Source organism: Cheilinus undulatus, linkage group 1 (assembly GCF_018320785.1).
Source record: "Cheilinus undulatus linkage group 1, ASM1832078v1, whole genome shotgun sequence".
Taxonomy (NCBI): Eukaryota; Metazoa; Chordata; class Actinopteri; order Labriformes; family Labridae; genus Cheilinus; species Cheilinus undulatus.
In genome coordinates this window covers 26,670,778-26,693,231 of record NC_054865.1, presented here as the reverse complement: position 1 = coordinate 26,693,231, position 22,454 = coordinate 26,670,778, and the positions used below count along the sequence as shown (strand labels likewise).

At 38.6% G+C, this 22,454-nt stretch overlaps 1 protein-coding gene across 2 annotated transcripts; it reads left to right on the top strand.

Moving 5' to 3' along the window:
- Positions 1 to 200: 200 nt before the first annotated feature.
- On the top strand, positions 201 to 22,364 carry LOC121508936 (alpha-protein kinase 3-like). 2 transcript variants are annotated; one of them, XM_041786085.1, is made up of 14 exons: positions 201 to 314; positions 505 to 723; positions 3,199 to 3,320; positions 4,198 to 4,315; positions 4,599 to 5,865; positions 10,970 to 13,037; positions 15,425 to 15,572; positions 15,762 to 15,889; positions 15,995 to 16,030; positions 16,128 to 16,402; positions 16,570 to 16,658; positions 16,768 to 16,985; positions 18,667 to 18,715; positions 21,290 to 22,364. In XM_041786085.1, the coding sequence occupies exons 2-14, from the start codon at positions 596 to 598 to the stop codon at positions 21,597 to 21,599; spliced, it is 4,956 nt and encodes a 1,651-aa protein (XP_041642019.1). In that variant the 5' UTR covers positions 201 to 314; positions 505 to 595; the 3' UTR covers positions 21,600 to 22,364. The 2 variants fall into 2 exon arrangements, with proteins under 2 accessions (XP_041642019.1, XP_041642026.1); XM_041786092.1 differs by lacking the exons at positions 201 to 314; positions 505 to 723; positions 3,199 to 3,320 and having other exon boundaries at positions 4,232 to 4,315; positions 4,670 to 5,865.
- Positions 22,365 to 22,454: the final 90 nt, after the last annotated feature.

The following is a 22,454-nucleotide window of genomic DNA, read 5'->3' as shown; positions in this document are numbered from 1 at the left end:
CATTCGGGAAACTATCAAACAGAATGACCTTGAATTTGACCCGGGATTATCATGGATTTCCCTCTTCAACAGAAAACATTTTATGTATGAACAGACCTCTCACTATACAACTTTTCTGTCTGTAGCTGAGACTTTGTTTTTATGAAATGGCCCAAAGGAGAGTTTTGGAAAGTGTGATGTACTCTTGAGCCTATTTGCAGGCCAACTATAAATAGTCCAGCAGCCTACGCATGCTCATGTTTGATTGGAAATTGTCAGAGCCTTAAGTCAGAGCCTCGGGGTATCAGTCAAAGGAGGGGAAGGACCTGTAAACGGTGAGTTCACTTTTTAAAAAGACTGTTGTTGCTGTAAATAAGAACTTGTGAAGGGGGCGAAACAGGAGGAAAAGCATCTCCAACTTGTGTTTTTTCATTGTCTGTACAAACACAAAAACTCCATTTGAGTAAATGTTTATGTAAGATAACTTGGTAAAGGGTTCATGATTTTGCTCTTTTTCTCTTTTAGTTCTTTTCTGGAAAGCCAAAAAGAAACCTAAACTTTTAATTTTTTCCCCTGGTGAACTATTTTTCTGGACTATTTGTTTACCTGGTGAAAAATGGGATCACGGAGGATAACAACACGCACTTCTTCTGGCAATGGAAGATTGAGTAATGGCGAAGAAGTCAGTGGAAACAGTCGGTCTGGTGGCTGCAGTTATCTCTCTAACGTGAGGCCAGAAACCAGGTACACCTTCAACAAAAACACATACATGGCTGCATGTTATGTATCATGCTATACAGCAATAGTCAGAGGTTCTCCAAACCTGAGATGAAAGTGGTATGGATGTTGTGTCTTTATTTGTTGCCACAGTGACTGGAGTTTAAATAAAGTCCTGATTAAGAACAGTATCTTAGTTATGCAACAGGGGGCCATTTTGCATCATGCTTTACTTACTCTTACAACAGCCGCTGCATAGAAAGATTTTTTTTCATCCAACGAAAGGTGATGACCTTTAGGCAGAACTCTTTCAAGAGTTTATGATTAGATTTATTTTTTGGGGGGATGGGGGGGGTGGGGGGTTATAAAATTCATGTGCAGCGGGTGGAGTCTTCAGTGTCTGAAAGGCTTTCTTGTTTTTCATTGTTTTAACCAGGATATCTTGACCCTCACTGTATCTGACATTTACTGAAAGGCATCGTTATAAGCTATAAGGAATTTTCACACTTTAAAACATTTGCTGGCCCTTAAAAAAGGGTCAAAATGTTTTAAAATGTTAATAAAAGGTGTTAAATTAAATTGGTTTCATGTTAAAAAAAAATCCTAAAGACATATTTTTATCTTTGGTTCATCAGTAATATTTTGTATTCTGCTTACAACCGAGCAACAATGAATTCCAACAAGATTAAACATCAGCGCTTATAGTACTACAATCTGAACAGCACATTATTTAAGTGTGACTGTCTAAATGTATTGTGCTGTGTGCTTAATCATTAGTAACCTTCAGTGAGGTGTGAAAGTATCCTTTCACTGTGAACTAAGCCAACACAGAGATGGATGTCAACAGCAGACATGGATCAGCTGCACATAATATACACAAACATCATCCTCTTATATGCATGCAAGCCTACATCACTTCATATTATTATAATTATGTGTAACGTTTCCTCCATATTTCCACATGCTATAACGGTTCACCACTCTCAACCCGTTCATTATGTTTAATATGGGTTTTAATTTTTATAATTAATGTCATATGTAATGATTATTTCTAAAAGTTCATGCAAAACAATTATCAAACTGCTGAAGATCACAAGAAACATGTTAGTATCTTTCTTATAACAATCTCTGACAGAAAACAGGAATTTGAAGTGTAGGTGTAAAAAATAATATATATTAAAATAAATGAAACATTTTTTTGTTTAATGTCAATGCTATATCAGTAATAAGATAAATTATAACAATGGACTGAGGTGACCTGCTACCTTCATGTTAAAAGACAGAACTACACAAAATAAATCAAACTATATTGTTATTTAGATATTTAATTTGCAACGTAAAGAGTGCCAGGTTCTTCTTCAATTTTAAGATACAAAATCAAAACTAATTCGCTTCAAGTGGCTGGTGCTGAGGATGTTCAACACATTGTTTACATTATTTTCTTCCCCATATAATTTACTTGCTCTGGTCCTTCAACATTTATTACAGAATAAGTCTGGGTAAGGAATTGACGGCAAATTCTTCCAAAATTAGAACTTTAAAGTAACCTGTTTCCAAGGAGAAATGACAAGGACTATCAAAATGTGAGATTTTATGATCATAGTAATCTAAGGATTTCTCTAGGTGTTTGTGATTAATTGCATAATTTTTAATCACAGTTCCACTATTTTGCAATCAAAACGGTTTTTGAGTCATTTAGGATTTTTCTACAGTCTTATTAACTTCCTGTTTGGATACAGAGCTTCTTTTACAGGTAGATGAAAGATTTTTATATAGTACATGTTTGCTAACACTAGGTGCAAATGGCTTCCGACTTGTCCACTGAGCTGAGTTTTTTAAAGTGAACTGAGACATTATGGAGCAGTGGTGGGTTTATTTTACATCACAGTGACTGCATGGTGATCTATCTTGACTGAGGTGGCCAAACTGGGCCACAGACTTTAGCATGGGAGACACAGATATGAGTTAAAACATTTATGAACAAATGGTATTTGTTTTACTTTCACTCAAAATAAGATGTGTCAAAAATCACAATAAGGAGAACAACAAAATCTTAAATTTTACAGTGAAATACAATGAAATCTATAAGCAGCCCTTGTCAAAGCCACATAGGTGATTTGAACACAAGTCCAACCTCTGACAAGGTAGATAGACAATCATTAAGGACCCTGGGTTGGCTACAAAGATATCCAGTTTAATGTCTAGGATTGTCATGGCCACATTGGCCACACTCTGGATCCCCCCCAGTGTTAACAACATCAAAGACTGATATGTTTGAAATGATAGTAAATGTATTAAACTGGTTTGAAAGTAAAACAGATATCTGAACAAACCAAAGTTGTGATACATCAGTTTGCCTAAAATATGATTTTAGCATAAAAGCTGCTCTTTCAAGCTGCTCCAAAACATGGAAAGATGAAACAGAATGTAAATTAATAATGTAAAAAATTAGTAAAAAAAAATCTTTACTTTAAAATCAACCAGCTCCCTCTTCTTACACAGGAGCACGCTTTGCAGTGTGATCGCACACTTAATGGAGGAAACACAGCCATCTTTTGAAATTACTATCAAGTCCAGAGCTGTGTCGGAGAACTGCAACGTCAAGTTCTCTATTGTGGTTACAGGTACACACTGCTTCACTCATTACATTTATCAGACACATGAGCTGTTGCTGTAAAATAACTTTAAGCTTATACTTATGAAACACCTTACATATAAGTATGTGGTTGCACTTTATTCTAGTGGGCCCTAATTATCTAGTAATTTTATTGTTAGTATCTAGAAATTTCTCAAGAATAACGTGTAATCACTTAGTAATATATTTGCATTTTACCAAGTAATAACCAAGTAATACAAAGGATGTATTTGCTTCGTAATGATGTATTACTTGTCAAGTAATTCCTCATAATATTGTGGCAATTCTTTTAAGCCTCACCCTCCAACCCTAACCTTAACCCTAGCCTTAAACCTCGTAATATTGTGGCAATTCTTTTTGGTATTTGGGCGGTATTTTATCCAGTAATTTCTTAGAAATAAGATGATAATTTTCTGTTTAAGTTGCTTGATAATTCCTTGAAAAAGTCATTATTTTCGCCCACTAAATGAAAGTGAGTCCTTCCTGAAAAATTTTCAATTAAAATTTTTTGGGTTAGGGATTAGTATTAGAGTTAGTGGGGTAGGATAAAAGTAAGGTTAGGATTAGGTTAGGGGTTAGGGTCAGGAGTCAGTGTTTTAGGGTAAAATATCTAAAGTTGCCACAAGGAATTATTTGATAATAAATAAATTATCAATAGGTAAATACTTCTTTAATATTACCATAGTTCCAAGTTAGAGCTTGGTAAAATGCCAACTTATTACAAGGTAATATTCTTGAAAAATTACTAGTATAAAATCACTAGGTAATTAGGGCCCACTAAAATAAAGTGTTACCAAGTAAGTTTTTAAAAAAGTAAACATTTTGAGAAAATTATTGCACATATCATGACTCTGCCTCTTCTTTAGGACACCCTACTCCTCAAGTAATTTGGTATAAGGATGACATGCAGTTAGACCGATACTGTGGACTGCCTAAATACGAAGTATTCCGCAACGGACAAAGCCATTCCCTGCACATTTACAAGTATGTATACTAAGAAGGACTGAAACAATATTTGACTTTAATTGTTTATCCCAGATTTCCAGTGTTTTCAAATTTTATTCAGAACTCTGTTGGGGGTGAAGTAAACTTGAAAGTAAAGACGATTAAAAATAAACTGAATAGATTTTTTATGAATAGAGTTACCTTGAATTGTTTTTTTTTTTTTTTTCCTTTTTGCCTATGTCTACGTTATCCTATGTCTTTCTCATTAAAACTGAGTAATCTTTACCATATTTCTTCTAACTTTAACTGTCTATCCTTGCAGTTGTACTGTGGATGATGCTGCTATATACCAGGCCTCAGCCAGTAACACTAAAGGTATTGTGTCCTGCTCAGGAATACTAGAGGTGGGTGAAATGAACGAGTTCAAGATCCACCAGCGCTACTTTGGCAAGCTGAAACAAAAGGCTGAGATCAAACGCAGGGAAGCAGAAGGTAAAGAGAACCAGGAGCCACTCCGAACCATTAGTCCAGACCGCACACTGAGGAAACGGCGCTCCACAATGGATGCTTTTCTGAGTGCGCCAAGCTCCACTGAGGATGAGGGCAGTGAGATGAGCCCTCAGGAGGTAGCTATGGACACTGAAGCCAGGTTACAGGAGAAGACAGCTGTGGAAAAGGTGGAAGAAAAGCCAGTCCCAATCACCAATGGAGTGGTGTCTTCTGGCACTAATGGACCGACGACTAGTGAAAACATTAGCAAGAGTGGGACATACGTATATGACTCTGCACAGAAGATGTTTACTGCTCACAAACCCAAAACTCCCTTTATTAAAAAGAAGCTTAAGATTTCTAGTAGTGCAAAAGTTGCAAAATCCGATGTGCCAGTAGAGAGGCCATCTGAGGAGAGAAGAGCCTCACCCTCTGTGTCTCTGAGCTCTACAGGGCCCCTGAGGTCTAAGGTGAATTCAGAAGAGGTTATGGAAGTAGAGAATGCTGTTTGTTCATCAACTGTGGACTCAAACTCAAGAAATGTGAGGGAACAGAAATCAGAAACAGTGAAAGTACCACATACTGAGAGGCCTTCAGAGGATAAAAAAGTAGCTACTAAGGTAACCTTGCCCTTACACAAAGAACAGCCTACTCCTTCAGTACCTACTGCTACCATCACACCAACAGGTTTTAATAAGTCAGGAATAGCAGTGAAAAACGCTGCAAAGCATGACAAGGCTGCTGTAAGCAGAGATAAAAAAGAAAAGCTGGAAAAACAGAACACAAGCCCTCCATTTACCTCAGCACGTCTAAAGCCAGGTGTAGCAGAAACTAAACAACAAACACAAAGAAAAGGGAAAGACAACACTTCTGGAACAGATCATGTTTCAGCCATGGGTGTCGACAAGAAGCCAAGCACTTCAATAGGAGGATCTTCAACACCTAAAGCCGTTCAAGCAGTGAATGTACCGTGTGAAAACCGGACTATTTTGCCCCAGCACCCGTGTGAAAAGGCCACAGATCAGCTGTCTGAGACGGAAACAAGCCCCAGCCAAAAAAATGTGTTTGTGTCTGTGTCTGGGCCAGCGCTGCAGAGGGAGGTGGGTGAGGTTTGTGGCATGAGCTCATGAGTGCTTTGTGCTGCCAACACAGGCCTCATAAGTAACACAAGCATCCTAGAGCTATTAATAGCTTCAACAAGTATGCTCTGGTGTGTGACAAGAATTAAATGACGCACATGTTGACAGATGAAACAGGTATACTAATGCAGTGCATTTGGCATGGTTAGTTCATAGATGGGAGATTTATCCTTCCCAGAAATATGGAATTATTCTTTCCCTTTAGTATCATCATCTAGAAAAAGCAGATTTCTACTGATGCAATGGAGTAATATTACTGGAACTCAACTCAGCTGCTTGCCAAGAGCTAATTTAGAAAGTGATACCACTCTGTGGTTTTTAATACTCATAACAGTCTTTTACCCACACCTTACAACAAGAGGTCTCCAAGTTTTATTTCTGAGAAAAACTTTGATAAGAATTAAGTTGCTGAGAGATACTTGCATTTCATTTACATTGGTTGTCCACAGAAAAGCCCTGTGCAAACTATCGTAAATGTGTTGGTACTGGCACTCCATGTGACTTCTTTAGCTGACTGAAATGCTGATACTGCTGGTGTGGCACACATTTGTATTCTAAATTTGTGGAAATGAGAAAGGAAAAATGCCCTTTTCCCATTACCTATGGAAAAATGGCATTATGTGCTTTTCTCTGAAGCTATCTTCATTCTAAAGAATACTTTAAAATTCAGATGTTGTTATCATGTTGTGCCGTTATATTTCAGGCTGTTTGTCATGTTCTTTAATCCCATCTTAGTCCTTGAAAAATAATGACAAAGACAGATAAGGATGGAGCTTTATGTCCAAAGTCTGTAGTTATTTTGTCCATATTTCATCCAGTCTCTCGAAGCTTACAGATACAGACCAAATGTTGCAATACCACTGCTAATCGTGAGGGCAGTGTTGAGCTATGCAGCTGAGAGTTCAAGCCAAAGCAACAAAACCCAACAGAGAAGAATACTTTAAAATGCAGAGGAATTTCACCTAAACTTTCTGAGGAAATTGTGCCACATACTGTGTTTTATTAGAAACTACAAGCATATACAGTAAACTACAGGTTAATCTCACTTTTTAACAGACATACATAAAAGTTGTTTGCCATCTGAAAAATATTCAGTTACCTTTATGTAAATATATTTGTTTTAAGTAAAAGTGAATACTTGAGGGTTATCGACATATACTGAACCTCTGAACATCATTTCTGTTCTGTCATAGCAAAACAAAAACAAATTAAAAATACACACATTTTAAAGTATTTGCAACAAGGTTTTCTTGAAATTAGTCTTGAAAACATAAATAAGCACTCGCTTTCCTTTTTGGATTGTAAATCGTAACTGCACACAGCTTATGCAATCGTCCTATCTCTATCTGCATGGCTGATCTCTGACGGCAGTGAGTGCTGAGAGAAAACACTGCACGGCTGAGGCACCTCTTGAAATGATTCACATTCCTGTCTGGCTACACATAAACAAAAATAACACCTCATCATGAATACACTTGCAATATCAGTTGGATGCAAAGATGCAAAATATTTTATATAGCGGGAAAAGTTTCTGGACAAATAACCTGAAGTTCATCATGCTTAATTTCACTGGATAGCTGATTTATTTCTCCACACATAATTTAGGGAATTTGAAATAGCTGTGATGGAAACACTTGATAATAATGACATGCTAGAATCAATAAAGCATTAGGTTTAGACTGAACTCATAATCTCTAAAGCAGCTGTTTTCAAAGTGTGAGGCGGGCCTCCCCTGGACAGGACTTCAGGGGAGGTGTGAAACCATGAACCCCAAAAAAGTGATTTGCTTTGCTAACTTCTGCTGTGAATGGGGAAAACTGGACAGAATTATAGTTAACGTAGAGTTAACTGTTAAAGTTATGATTTTCCTGCATTGGTCCTGATGGTTTAATTAGCAAAGATGTACACGCTAACAACAGCATAAGGCTGCTTAAGCCCCAAGGTCATATTGAGACAAAAGCACTAAGTCTAGTAACCAAACCATGGTAATTTTTTGACAAGAAGTGAAAGGAATTTTGGTCACTAAAGGTAACTGAGAATTTTGGTGCCATAAACGCTAGGACAGCCTGTGTGAGTGCAGGTTTTTTGCACCAACAATGACCAAAAGTTGTTACCAGGCAAGGCTGAAGTTGGAGGATGATCTGTTGTTATGCAATCCTGCATCAGCTGCATAGATGCAAACTCATATTTCCCACTAAATAAGAAGGTAGAGCATAAAATTTAAGTCATATTGGCAATAAGCTAATCACTGAAACCAAATAACTGATTGCCTTGGAGAGACGGATGTTTAAAAATATATTCTGAACAAAATATAAAAATGTTGAAATAAAAATGCTTAAAGATGACACATAAATGTTTGAAAATAAAGTTGTTAAAACTGTATAATTTTTATGGTAGTGGGGGTCCATGGAATAAATTATTTTCTTTTGGGGGAGGCCCACTTTGCTACACTTTGAAAACCCCTGCTCTAAAGTATTATGACTAGGGCTGTCAGCATTAATGGATTAATCACAGCTAATAAAGGTCCATTATAAGTGCATTTTTTATCTCAATGATATGCTTTATTGTCACTTTGACTGCTCTTTAGTTAAGCCACTGCAATGTCTCCCTGCAGCCACAGTGATATAAAATAGGCAGACCACTGTGCCTGAATGTCTCATTTTGTATTGAAAAACTCACAGACAGCTCAGTGGTCAAGTCAAAAGTCAATGAGCTATATGCGATCAAATATTTTTCACAACATTTCTTATTTTCTTTCTGATTAGAGGTAGGTCTGTCTCCACACAAAAAGGTAATTATATTTAATGTAAAACAACACAAAAATCCAAAATAAAACAAAAAACAATTCCAAGGGCAAAAGAGTGCAAAGTCCAAAATGCATATAATGGGGAGATAATTTTTATTCACTCCAGAAATTCTGATATTAATTTAAAATAAGGTCTTAATTACTTGACAGCACTAAATATTAATAATCTGTCTCATTTTTCAACACTTTTACAAAAGATTATTTATTTGGTTTTATACATAGTTTGTTACATATTTATTATTGTTTTTTACTAATGCTTTATTATTGCTAAAAGTCTGTAGTTATTATGACGTGTCACTAATGAGTCTTAAGCTGGTTTCGCACATGCTCTCCTGAAACTTTCTAGAAACTTTTGTCTGATGTACAGGAATGGAGTTTTAGAGTGCAAGCTATTAAATTTAGATTAAAAATAATTAGTTACAAAGTCCAGCACTATAATGAAAGTATTTATCATTTATCAATGCTACATTGGCCAAACAGTAGCAAAAAATAAAAGCAAATTGGGAAAAATATACTGGATAGAAGAAAAATGGTATGTCATCATACCCTGCCTCCTCACCTGCAGTAGATTTTCCTGAATATCTTTAGTTGCATTCACACATATACTCGCCCAGCTTCATGATGGCAGGAAGATGCCAGGCTGAAGTGAAGGAATCAGTAGGTAATGTTCATACATGCACTTCACTGCAAAAAAAAAAAATCATTAAATTTTCAGTAGTTTTGTGCATGTGTGAAAACACCAGTAAACCAGTGCTTGTTGCTTGGTTCAGCATGGCTAAGGTAATATTTCTGGTGACTGTGGTATTAAGATTTTTTTTAGGTTATCAGGTTTCAGACTTCAATCCGAAGGGAACTGGTTGGGCTCTTGAAGACTTTTTTGCTCTTGGATCTGACTTTTATTTATTTGAGTAATCATCTACTAACATGAATACAGGGTTTTTCCTGGTTCATATTGAGGCAGAGGTGGTAATATTCTGATCATGCACACTCAGAACTTTCCAGGGGCGTCTGGGGGATGCCCCTCTGGGAGAAAAATGTATTCATTTTAAAGTTAACATCAACAATCTAGTGCACTTTCAGAGCAAAATTAAGAGGCCAAACCTATAAAAATGTTTTTCTCTTCAAACAATTTTTACTCCTATAGTACTTAAACCAGAGATGCACTGATTACAGTTTGATTTGCCATTTTTAATGTTTCCTGGTCCGACCTCCAGATAAAGGTTTTGAATGATACCAGTTTTTGTCCTTAAAAAACTGTTACTGACATAAAACAAATCTTTTATACACTTTCCTTAATGGATGTTCAATTTGATAATAAAACACTTTCAAATTTGAAAAAAAAAACAAGCTTAAAAACTTGTCATACAGGTCATGTTTTTAACATTTTTAACCTGACTCCCTCTTTCTCACTGCCTCATTAAATGGGGTTTGTTGGTGCAATAATTTTGATCACGTTTTAAATCCGCTAATCCTCAATAAAGATCAATATATCCTGTTAAGTGATACATCTGATTGACACTCAATCAACTCACACCAAATTTGTATCATCTAAGGAAAAGAAATCACAGAAATAAATTAAATAAACATAGCAACCAGCCCGCATAAGTGTGACAGACAAAAACGCCTGCATATATGGGGCAGCACGCTAACATATATACATACATGGATCCTACAGCATTTAGTGGAGAGAAAAAAGTGTATTTGTCCGTGCTGTGCTCTATGTGTGTTTAGCTCAAACACACACAAAGCATAGCAACTGTCCACACTGTGTTCATCTAATGCATCTGCTGTAGGGAAAAAAAATCTAGAAAATTGTAGAAACTCGTAGTTTCTCATTCTGTTCTTCCTCTTTGAGAGTTTTTGCAGCGATTGCTGATACAGGGCCCCCACATCAGTGTAATACTGCAACTGCAGTTAATGACATCTATCTAGTCCAAAGTGTGCTGGGCGCAACCTGAAATTTGCTGGAGGCAGTCGCCTTGTAATTTTATATGCAGGAAAAACCCTGGAACAGAAACTGTAATATGGCAGTTTAAAAGCATTTTCAACGTTGCCAATAGAACAGGTGAAGAAAACCTCCCATCACTTAAATCTATTTTTGTGTTCATAACTTTCTTTTTGCTTAAAGGTCTTTACATTCTGTTGTTTGTTGCTGGTTACTGTGTTGCTGTTTTTAAAATTACATGTGTTTATCCATGTCCAGCCCAGGCAGGGATGAGTATTTACAGCATGGAAACCTCTGATGTGTTATGTCCCAAGGTTACACAGGCCCGTCCAAAGATGAACAGGAATGACGCACCTGTCATCCTTGAGCCTCAATCCAACCAGCGCACGATGGAAGCACGACCACCACAAAAGACTGCATCTGAAAAGGCGACTGCGACTGATGACATCCAGACCCATTCTTTGCACAGTGTTCCTCAAGCAGCTGATAACATAGTGACACAGGACACACGAGATCATACCAGGGGATCAAGTGAAATCCATACTATGCTTTATACAGACCTACACAAGTCAGCCCTCCAAAGCTCTGGTAATGCCGAGAACTCGCCAGGGTGTAACGTTTCCCCCAGCGCCGACCGAAGCCAAGTTGATACAGCCATAAAAACTGTTGAAGGCACAGAAATACAAGTTGATGAGAAGGTAAAGAGTAACGAGGTTGGTAGGTTTCTAGCGCAGTCTGACAGGTGGGCCCCAAAGGAGAGGGAAGTTGAAATGGAGACAGACGCTGCTGCTGTACATATGACCAAGCAAAGAGAGGCAGGCGTGATCATGGAGGCAGCAAACCAACAAACTGATGTCATTGTGAATGCATCTGATAAAGAAAGTGAGAAGAATGCACATGCAACAAAAATGGCAGCGAAAACTACACCAGAAATACACAATCCGAAGTCAGCTGTGCATGAGCCAGCAGCGCCACTTCGGACAACAACGCAAGAAAACTTGTGCCAATCATCAGTTCAAGAATTCCAAGAAATCCCAAAGCCTGTGACAAGAATTTTGTCAATAGCTGAGATCTTGAGAGCACAGATAAAGGCTCTTGAGTCCACACTTGCCAATTCATTGTCTGCCATACCACTCCATGCTGACTATGAACACGGGTCACCCTCTACTGAAACACATATGGAGATACAAGATGGGAACGGCAAAGCAGAACTCACAAAGACAATAATCAACAGGCGGAAGGAGACGACTATTGACGTTACTCCTCTCAGAAATATTAAGGATACACTCATGGAGGTTTATCATCAACTAAATAAAACTGACCAGGAACTAATTTCAATTTCACCCGCTCCTCAAAAAGCAATTGCTATCCCCCCAATCTCTGGTGAAGACACTGGCACTGCTACAGAGACTGCAGAGTTTCATGGTAGTGCCAGGGAATATAATGAATGTGTAATGGATGTTTGCCCAGAAACTAAAGCATCAGCTGAGGTTACTTCAAGACATTCCACTGATGCTCACCTTTCTGGGAGTCAAAGTGTCAATTTTCCTCCTTTGCCATCAAAGGAAGAAATGATTTACAGCCAAATTTCAAAACTTTCTGGAAGCGTCACTGGAGAACCAGCGACTCCTCTTACAGTGACACCTATAAAGGCCAGTAGTCAAGGGGCAAATACTACTGTTTTAGAGCACGCTAACGACAAACCTGCTCCAAGCAAAGGCACCGAGGTGATACAAAGGTTAACTCCAGAAATTAAACTCGACAGTGAAACTGAAAGGGGAATTAGTAGAATGAGTTCTGCAGCACTTTTAGATCAAAACAAAGAGGAAGATGCAAAGACCAGTTCACAGATTTTACCAAGGTTACCTGTTGAAAGCACTGAAAGTACAGATATTCAACAGAGTAATTCTCAACTTATCTCTCAAGATTCTTCAAGGACTAGCTCCCCATCCAGTCTGACTCCAGAGACCAGTCCATTGTTAAAAAGAAGGAACTGTGTTTCTCCCATTCCTTCTGCAACACCACAAGAGCTGGCCTCTGGTGCTAGACGCAAAATCGTTATCCCCAAGTCTGAACCTGAGGAGGCTGCAGATGACGCACCTACACTTGATAACCAAAGTCCTAAAAAGGATGTTTCTGTACAAGGCAACAGACTTTCCCCAAGTCCTGCGACAGTCTCTACATCTCCAAGCCTGTCACGACGCTCACCTCTGCTGCAGCCCCCAAGTGAGCCAGCATCCCCCGCAGAAAGGCATTCTCCTGTTTTCAGCAGGAGGAAGATGGCACCTGAGACTCAAGCACCAAGCCCGCAGCCCAGTCAGGAGATAGAAACACCCACTGAGGGGAAACCTGCAGAGAAGGACAAGAGAGACCCATTCAAAGGTAAAACGGTCTTTGAACAGAAAGCTATGGTGGCTGACAAGGACAAATGTGCTGCAATGGCCCAAAATAAATTGTTTCAAAAATAAAACAAAAACAGGAACAAAGTGGAACATATTTTAAGGAAAACATTTTAAAGCAGATCTTTTCCACAGAACTTGGCAGCAGATAAATGTTTTTGATGGTTTGGCTCTCGGCCACCAGAGACTGACCCTGTCAAAACCACCACTCAGGCCTCTTTAGTTTGGTGCTGAGAGATGCCTGACCTCCTTTTTGTTCATCTCTTTACCCTGCTGAGTCTTAGATGTCTCCTGTTTCAGAGTCCTGGTTGCTGCTGCTGCTGTAAATTCCCTGAGCTCTGAAACATTAACTTTACCCAGCATCCCCTATTTTCAGCATACTGTTGCTTCTGCATCCCAGTAGAAACCATTTTGGCCATTGTAGTACATTTGCCTTTGTTTGCCACCAATAAATGGAAGTTTTAAATGACTGTAGCTTTAAAACCTACTGAATTTGCACATATTGTCAGACATGTGTTGCATACAATAATGTTACACACAGAGGCAGTATGCAAAAAGGAAAACCTTTGTCCACTGGTAGGGTGCCAGTGTACAAACTTGGTACCAGTAGGGTACCAGAGGATCCTAGAGGTCACTTTTTCAATATTTGTCCATTGGAAGTGCACCCTGGATGGAGTTTCCTCATGTCTAATGCACCACCCAAGACAGCAATTGGCAGTCTTTATTGTACATCAGGGCACAAAGTCCACCAGTGCAATAGGTGTTGTGTCAATCTTTTAACCTGCTGTAAAGTTTTTCATTTGCTAATTAAAGGCAGATAGTTCCATTTTTGGGTGGGTTGGTGGTGGAGTGACAGTTTAGTGTTAGGGTCAGCCATGCCTCAGTTGGAAGGTTAGGGCTTGATTGCCATACTGATGTGTCCAAGGGCATCACTTTATCCTAGATTGCTCCCACAGCTGCATCATGGACATGTGAAAATGTATGAATGTGTATGAATGGGATTAGCTAATGTTAATGAAAAATTGGGCTAACAAAGCAGCCTTCACCATCAGTGTGTGAAGACTGTGTGGATGGGTGAGTGTCCAGCGGTGTGAAAGCACTCTTAAGTGGAAAGCACAACACAAGCTTAAATCTATTTACTATTTTTCCTGGTACAGACAACTAAATCTCATCTATTAAACGTGTCCAAGTTGCAGACCATACTAAAAGTAGTGCCATAACACTGACATAGTTAATAATACCAGCATGCTGTGCATAGAGGTGCTGAAAAAAATCAACACTCATCATAATGGCATATATTAATATCTGAAGCTTTGAACTGATTCAAAATATCCAAGAATCTTTATGTTTAAACGTACATCCTGAGTGCATTCTAATTTCCTCCATGTTTCCATCACTGCAGATGGCTGTGTGGCCCGTTAGCTAAGCTGTTCGCAGTGCTAGCTCTTAATGTCGGTTATTCTTACATTGCAGTGTCTGACACACTTTCCTACTGCCTGAACTGTATTTAGAGCCTTTTGATACTCAATCTGTCCTGTTTTCCCAAAATAAAAGTTTTAAGACTCACTGTGGATTCCACTGACCATGTAAGAGGCAGCTTGACCCCACCTGCGTGCTAAGTGTGCTGAGGTAATAGCCTACTTCAGGAACGGTTCATAATTCACATCATACATTTTACTTGGAGTAAAAATTAGAAGATTAGAACAGCCAACAACTACTGACACGGACAATAAAAAATAACAGGCTCCATTGTCTGTTTCACGTCAAAGATCGGTGTAACGGTTTAATGAGCTACCGTGTAAACCAGTGACTAAACGTCAAATGCGTCTGGGATAAAAACGGACATCGAAAACTCAAAGAGCCATTTGATTACTTTTTCACGAAATGAATATCTTAGAAGCATATATTACACATAAAGTGTCTTAATAATGTTGAATTTACGTTACCTGCAGCTGAAAAGTCACCATTTAACACAGTCACTTCTTAAAACATTACACCTGTTCTTCCACTCCCTGTTTTTAATGTCAAATAGTAAATTACAGCCCCTTAATGCACAGCAGACTGGATTCTGAATTGAATCGTGATCCCCAGACTCCGAATCAAATTGAATCGTGAGACACTTATAGATTCTCATACAGGATGTGAGGAGCATAAATTCTTTATTTTCTTACACAGAAAAGGGTTGCTTTTCATGTACACACACTTTTTTAAAGTGCGGTGTCTTATATTTGCTGTTTTTTTGCCACACAATATAGCTCTTTACATGTGTAAAGTGTGTAAGTGTATTTAAGTGTATTCAGTCTGAGTTTATGATGCTATCTTATTCATAAGCTCTTAACCTTATTGTTTGTGTTTGGTCTTTCACTCCAGCCCCTCAAGTCATCCGCAAGATCCGAGGGGAGACCTTTGCAGATGCTTCAGGACACTTGAAACTGTGGTGCCAGTTCTTTAATGTTCTCAGTGATTCTACGATCAAATGGTGTAGGAATGAAGTGGGGATTGGTCAGATAAAAAGGAGGTAAGTTTCCAGTGCTGTTCACAAAAACAATCTGCTCAAAACACTTTAGGGATCAGAATAATGAAGAAAATATCAAAAGAAGAACAATATATTTCAAACTGTTCCATCTGACAAAGCTAAGAATAATCACTTATTCCTTCAAACTTCTGAAAAGCTTCATTTTTCATCTTTGTTCTGTTTGTTTCTCAGTGCCGGGGATGAAACTCAGGTCAACCTTGCCATTGTTCAGGCATCATGCAAAGACTCTGGTGTTTACAGATGCTCAATCACAAATGAATATGGGACTGACTCCACAGACTATCTTCTTAGCTCAGACAGTAAGTCATCTTTTACCTTACATGTAGCCACGTGTAGCATTAAACATCTGTCTCCTAGTGACAGCACCCAACAAGTCTCACTTTTTCTTTATGTCTGTGTTGTAGTTTTGACTGGACTGTCCCTCCGTGAGGACCTTGCTGGTAAGATGAGATATTTAGTGTTTCAGTCTCTAGCTGTTCCTATGTTAAAGTAGAGTTCAAACACTTGACAGCCATTCCTGCTCTTTTCGGTGTGCAGTTGGAGAAGAAATCGAAATGACACCCATGATCTTCAGCAGGGGTGTGGCTGATTCTGGCACATTGGGCAACAAATTCTTTGGCCGTATAATGATGCAGGAATCTCATATCGGCGATGGATGTTTCCACAAAGTCTGGAGAGCAAAAGTTATTTATGGTTTGGAGCCTGTGTTTGAGTCTGGAAACATGTGTGTCATTAAAGTATGCAACCCGATCACCTATGGAGGCAAAGGAGAAAGCTGCCTCATTGACAGGAACCTGGAGGTTGTCAAGCAGGTGAGTCTTTTTGAAATCACTCCATCAACTCACAAACCCAGCATAGAAGTGAGATAATCAGATGTCATGTAGGATGACTGTAGTTCTAATCCAATTAAGATCAAATAGACATATTGGCATAGGTAGATCTTATCCTAACTGGATACTTTCCAATGTTTTGCACACAGGAGTGTAAAATGCAGAACTTGGCTCGGGAGTACTGCAAGATCTTCAATGCAGAGGCAAGAGTGATAGAACACTTTGGTCCCTCTCTAGAGTAAGTGTAGTAAATCAAAATTTAACACCTTCCTGGTTATGTTTTTACTGTACATTTACCATAACAGTCTCTAAATGTGATTAACATACCAGAGATCTATGTTTCACAGGGTGATTCCAGTCTACCTGATGTACCGCCCAGCAAACACTGTCCCATATGCCACAGTAGAGGCCAATCTGACTGGAGACTTTCAGAAATACTCTGTCTTGGATCATACAGGCAGAATGGACATGAAGACTGGCTCTGAGGTAGAGCGGAAATGCTGCACCTTCCAACACTGGATCTATCAGTGGACCAATGGCAACCTACTGCTGACTCGGCTAGAGGGTAGGAAAATGCTAGAAATCAACTGAGCAATTCAGTGTTTATTTTGTCAACTACTTTAAATTCAGTCTTAGACTTTGCATTAAAATCTTCATTATTTCTAGTCCCATTTTAGGACTTTTCACTCTTTTGAGTTTCAGTATAGATTTAGTTGAATAAAACTTTTTTTTATGAAGCAGACTTGATATAAAGTGGGTTAAAGAAAGAAAGAGATTAACACTGAAGCAATGGCATGTCGATTATACCTTACAAACTATAGCATTTTGATCAAGAGGCAGTAAGCTTGTACATATCAAAACAAGCTTTGTTTTATAACCAAGGCGGAGCAAATGTAATGAGTAATTGTGGATCAGCAATTGTGTGCTGACTTAATGAAGATTTGACCTCTAACAGTCAAATACCCGTTCAAGCTGCGTGCATAATTTGAGAACAACTTGCAAGATTATGAAAACAGGACCATGCATTGCTTCAATTGAGGAATACGCCAAGTACAAGAAAGTTGCAAAAAAATTACCATCACACTACTGAATATTTCTTCAACTTCCTGTACAATTAATTTGATGGTGTTGCAAAGATTGCACAGAAAAAATGCAGCCAGATAGATGTTTGCTTGAGTAGGCATCCTGATAAACAATCAACTTATTTTTCTTGTTTGAATAAAATCCTTTGACAAACTTATTACCAGCCTGTGCCAGCCACAGGTTTGGGACTTTGTTGTCTTTTCCTGCCAAGAAATTGAAAAAGAATCTACAATTTTGAGATAGAGAAAATACTTTTTTTTTTGGTGGTGAAAATGCTTCCAAGAGTTCTTAAAATTGTTTTGCTGGTAATAAAACAAGCTGACATTGATGCTGATGTCTCTTTATGTCCCATGAAAGCAAGAGAGACATGATTGATCATATTTACAGTCATTTTAAAAGCCTAAACACACTGCTAGGAGGCAGGTGTCAGATTAAGCGATTAACTTCACACGGATGAAATAGCCTTTGTTTATATTTCCTACTATGATGATAAATGATAAGCAAGAGACTTGACAGTGCAGTTTTTTTCTTGCACTCATGCACATGCAGAATTGACTTGGTCAAATGAAAACAAAAATAATTTCCTCTCAGGAGCTGTAAATAACTGACCTTCCCCTGCTTTAAATCTCTCTTCTCCACAAACCCAATAATGACAGCACTTAGATTTCCTAGAATACCAAAGAATTAAATGTGTAAAATCTTTTCCATCCAACTGACAGAAGATAACAGACCCAATCTTCTGCTGTATTCATTGTGAAGCAGCATTTTGTTTTTCCAGTGTCTCAATTCCCTCTGTCCATGAAGAAAACAAGGTAACTAGAACAAGCAGAGAAAAAGCAGATGACAAGTCATTGTTTGGGATCTCTGATAAGTGAAATTCATGATGTACCTGCAATTACACCTTACGACCATAGATGGAGCCAATTACTACAGAGCACAGATCTGTAACCCTTTTAAACATTGAGTTGTACATATTCTCAACATCTCCAGGTTCCAGATGATTTATTTTGCTGACAAAATAGGACATAATTATATTGCTTTTGTTTTGAAAACTATGTCCTGCTTATGTTGGACTGGACTTACTGTGATGACAGTTCTTACTGTATTTACACCTCATTTAAATTTCATTTGCACTGAAGTAATTACATGTTTTTATTTTTCAGGTGTTGACACAAAGCTCACCAGTGTCAGAATATCAGTGAAATCAACAGGGTAAGTTTATTTGTATTGTGTTGTTCCTGTGAATTATACTGAGAATTCCCAATTTTTCAGGTAATTTACATTTACAGTGCATTCAGAAAGTATTCAGGCCCCACTCACTTTTTCAGTTTTGATATGTTGCAGTCTGATGCTACAATAAAAAATGATCATTTTATTCTTATTCATTTACACTCAGTAACCTATAATGACAAAGTGAAAACACGGTTTTAAGGGTTTTTTTTGCAAATGAATTAAAAATAAAAAACTGAAATATCACATTGACATAAGTATTCAGACCCTTTGCAACAACACCTAAAAGGTTCCTCCCATTTCTCTGGATCTTTGCTGAGATGTTTCTACACCTTGATTGGAGTCCACCTGTGGTCAGTTAAATTGATTGGACATGATTTGAAAAAGCAAACACCCCTCTATAGAAGTAAAAACCAAGCCATGAGGTCAAAGGAACTGCCCGCAGAGCTCAGAGACAGGATTGTTGCAAGGCACAGATCTGCTGCACTGAAGGTTCCCAAGAGCAATGGTTCTCAACTGGTGAGTCAGGACCCAAAAGTGGATCGCGGAGCAGTTTTCAGTTGGTCGCAAATGTGCGTCTGGAAAAGCATGGTGGCAAAAGTCTATGAAGAACATACATGCATACCTTTTATTTAACTGTTTTATTGTGATAATGGGTAAATTATAATGTTTTATCAAATTTAAACTCCTTTATCTCATTCTTGCAATAAAAAAACGCATGCTTTTACCATGTTAGTGAAGTAACTTCCCAAGATCTCCGGAAAACTCGCTAAAATTTACATGTTATAATGGGGAAAGAGGGTGTAAAACATGTCAGTTTTGTCCTCTCTTTTCCTGTCATAAATTCTTCTAACCTTAAGTGCTACATTTGTATTTACTAGAGGTGCATTGTTGGACATTTTATGAAATCTGGGTCACAATTTGTCATCAAAGATACTGGGGGGTCCTGAGGCTAGTCCAGTTGAGAACCACTGCCCTAGAGCACAGTGGCCTCGATATTTTTCAAATGGTGGAAGTTTGGCAAAACCAGTACTCTTCCAAGAGCTGGTCACCTGGCCAAACTGAGCAATCAGGGGAGAAAGGCCTTAGTAAGAGAGGTGACCAAGAACCTGATGGTCACTCTCATAAGCCTTTCAGACCGGCAGGAGTCTGTGCCAGTTCTGGTTCCCAAACCAAATTTTGAGCCGACCGGCACGTTCAAACTGAAAGAAAATTGGTTCAGAACCTGAAAAGTTGGTTCTCAGCTTGAACCAAAAATAGGCATCATCAGTAGGCATGTCATATTCTAGGTTGTGAAGATGAGTAGAAAATGGAGAAAAAGTGGTCTACTGAGGAGACAAAATGTTTGGTTGTAATCTGGGCACTGAGGAAATTCCAGGTGAAGCTGGAGAGGAGTACAAAGAAGAGTAAAGTTATATGCCGAACTTACAGAAGAGATGGCTGGGTTCACCCGAACGCAAGACCAAATATTTGATAAGCTCAAAAAACTGAAGAAGGAAAACCAGGACAGTAATAAAAGACTTGGGCAAAAGTGGACGTGGTGATACATGTCCATCATGTCCTCCCACTTTGGTTCCACTTAAACTGGTGTGTATGCAGGCTGGTTCACCAGAAAGCACTAAGGTTCTGAGAGTCCAAAACAGAGCCAGAGCCAGAACCAGAACCGTGTCTGTCTTAAAGTGCTATAACTGAGCTCCAGAGATCCTGTGTGGAGATGGGACAAAGTTCCAGAAGGACAGCCATCACTGCAGCCCTCCATTGATCTGGGCTTTATAGCAGAGTGGCTAAACTGAAGCCTCTTCTCCTGTAAAACATATGAAACCCACTTAGAGTTTGCAAAAAGCCCCTGATGGACTCTCAGACTGGGATTAACATTATTCTCTGGTCAAATGAACCCAAGATTGAACTGTTTTGCCTTGATTCTAAACATTATGTCAGGAGGAAACCAGGCACTGCTCGTCACCTGCCAGTACCATCCCACTAGAGAAGCATGGTTGTGGCAGCATCATGCTGTGGGGGTGTTTCAAAGATTCACCTATGAACATGACAAGGATTCTAAGCAAACAGCCAAGACAACACAGGAGGGGCTAAGGGTCAACTCTGTAAATGTCCTAGAGTGGCCAAGCAAGAGCTCTGACTTGAACCCTATCGAATATCTCTGAAGAGACCTGAAAATCGCTGTCCACCAGGAGTCCCCATCCAACCTGACAGAGCTTGAGAGGATTTGCAAAGAAGAATGGCAGAAAGTCTCCCAATCTGGGGATGCAAAGCCTTTTGCATCATATTCAAAAATAGTCAAGGCTGTGATTACTGCCAAATATCTTTGCAAAATATATATCAGATATCTTAGCAAAAATTTTAAAAAATCTATTTTTACTTAGTCATTATGGGGTACTGAGTGTATATTAATGAGAATATATGTAAATTAAGTTAAATCACTGTAGCATCAGGCTGAAACATAACAAAACTGAAAAAGGTGAAGGGGGTGTGAATGCTTTCTGAATGTACTTTACACTGATCAGGACTCTAAAATTTGCTTTTGTCATGTTTTTGCAGATATCAAGGTTTATCTTTAGAGGGGAATCCCAAAGTTTTTGAACAGTTTGTCTCTCAGCATCAGTGTAACTACTTCTGTGGTCTGCTCAGCCTAAAGTCACTAAAGGTCATGGACTCTTTGTTGACACCAACAAAGCCAAAAGGATCCAGGAGCCCGTTGCTTCAGCGCAAAGCAGCCACCGGTTCCTCCAGCCCTCAGACAGCCCGGAAAGCTGCTGGCAGCCCCAGAATGCCCAGAAAGACTGAGCAGGATGGCAGAGACACCCCAACTAAACTAAAAGATACTCCCAAAGCTGTTCAGATGGAGTAGAGTAAATACCAGCCATAAGACACGAAAGATTCAGATTTTCTCAAAACAGCAAATTGTGCTTGTTTTTTTTGAAGATTACATTTTAAATCCGATCGTTCTCTGTTATAAATACACCGGTACTTTAGCAAAGTGAGAAAAAAAGGGCTCAAGAGGAACTAAAAGAAAGAAGCTGATTATATGTTGGTTTTTAAGGAGATAGAAAGTGATTCAGAGAGCAGGAAAGCAATGAATAAATGACAGTACTTTTTTAACAGCCACCATTCCTTGCTGTTTTCACTTGTTGTGTATTGCTGCCTTCACATGTGGTGGTTATTTATGTATTATGTATGTATCTTACATTCAACAAATTGTAGGGTTGAGACTATAGCGTAGTAGTGAGTAGTGACTTTCCTGGGTTTGTAGTCTATCAATCCATGTACCATTACAGGTCACAGATTGTGAGTCTAATCTCAGGTCAGTGTGTTTTTCCTCAGTAAATGTGCAATAAACATATTTTGAACTGAAGTGGCATTAAATGTAGGCTATGTGTCAAGTGAAGTAAATTATGACATAGATAAGCCACATGGTGGTACAGCACATTTTCCCTTTATTCTTCAAAATATCTCAAGCCAAATGTAGCTTTACATGACTTTGTTGTACAGTGGTTAAAGGTGCTGTGCTTTTATTTTATAACCTGTCATGTTTACTTGTCACTTTACATTGCACTGCATTTTTAGAAACTGCACCTTTGCCTGAATGCAACTGGCTGTAAAATAAAGGATAAGATTTCACCACGTGTGTTTGGAGACGCTGTGAAAGTGCATGACATGTGCTTTTTAAACTGCGAGTGTCATTCTTAATATGAATTAGCATATT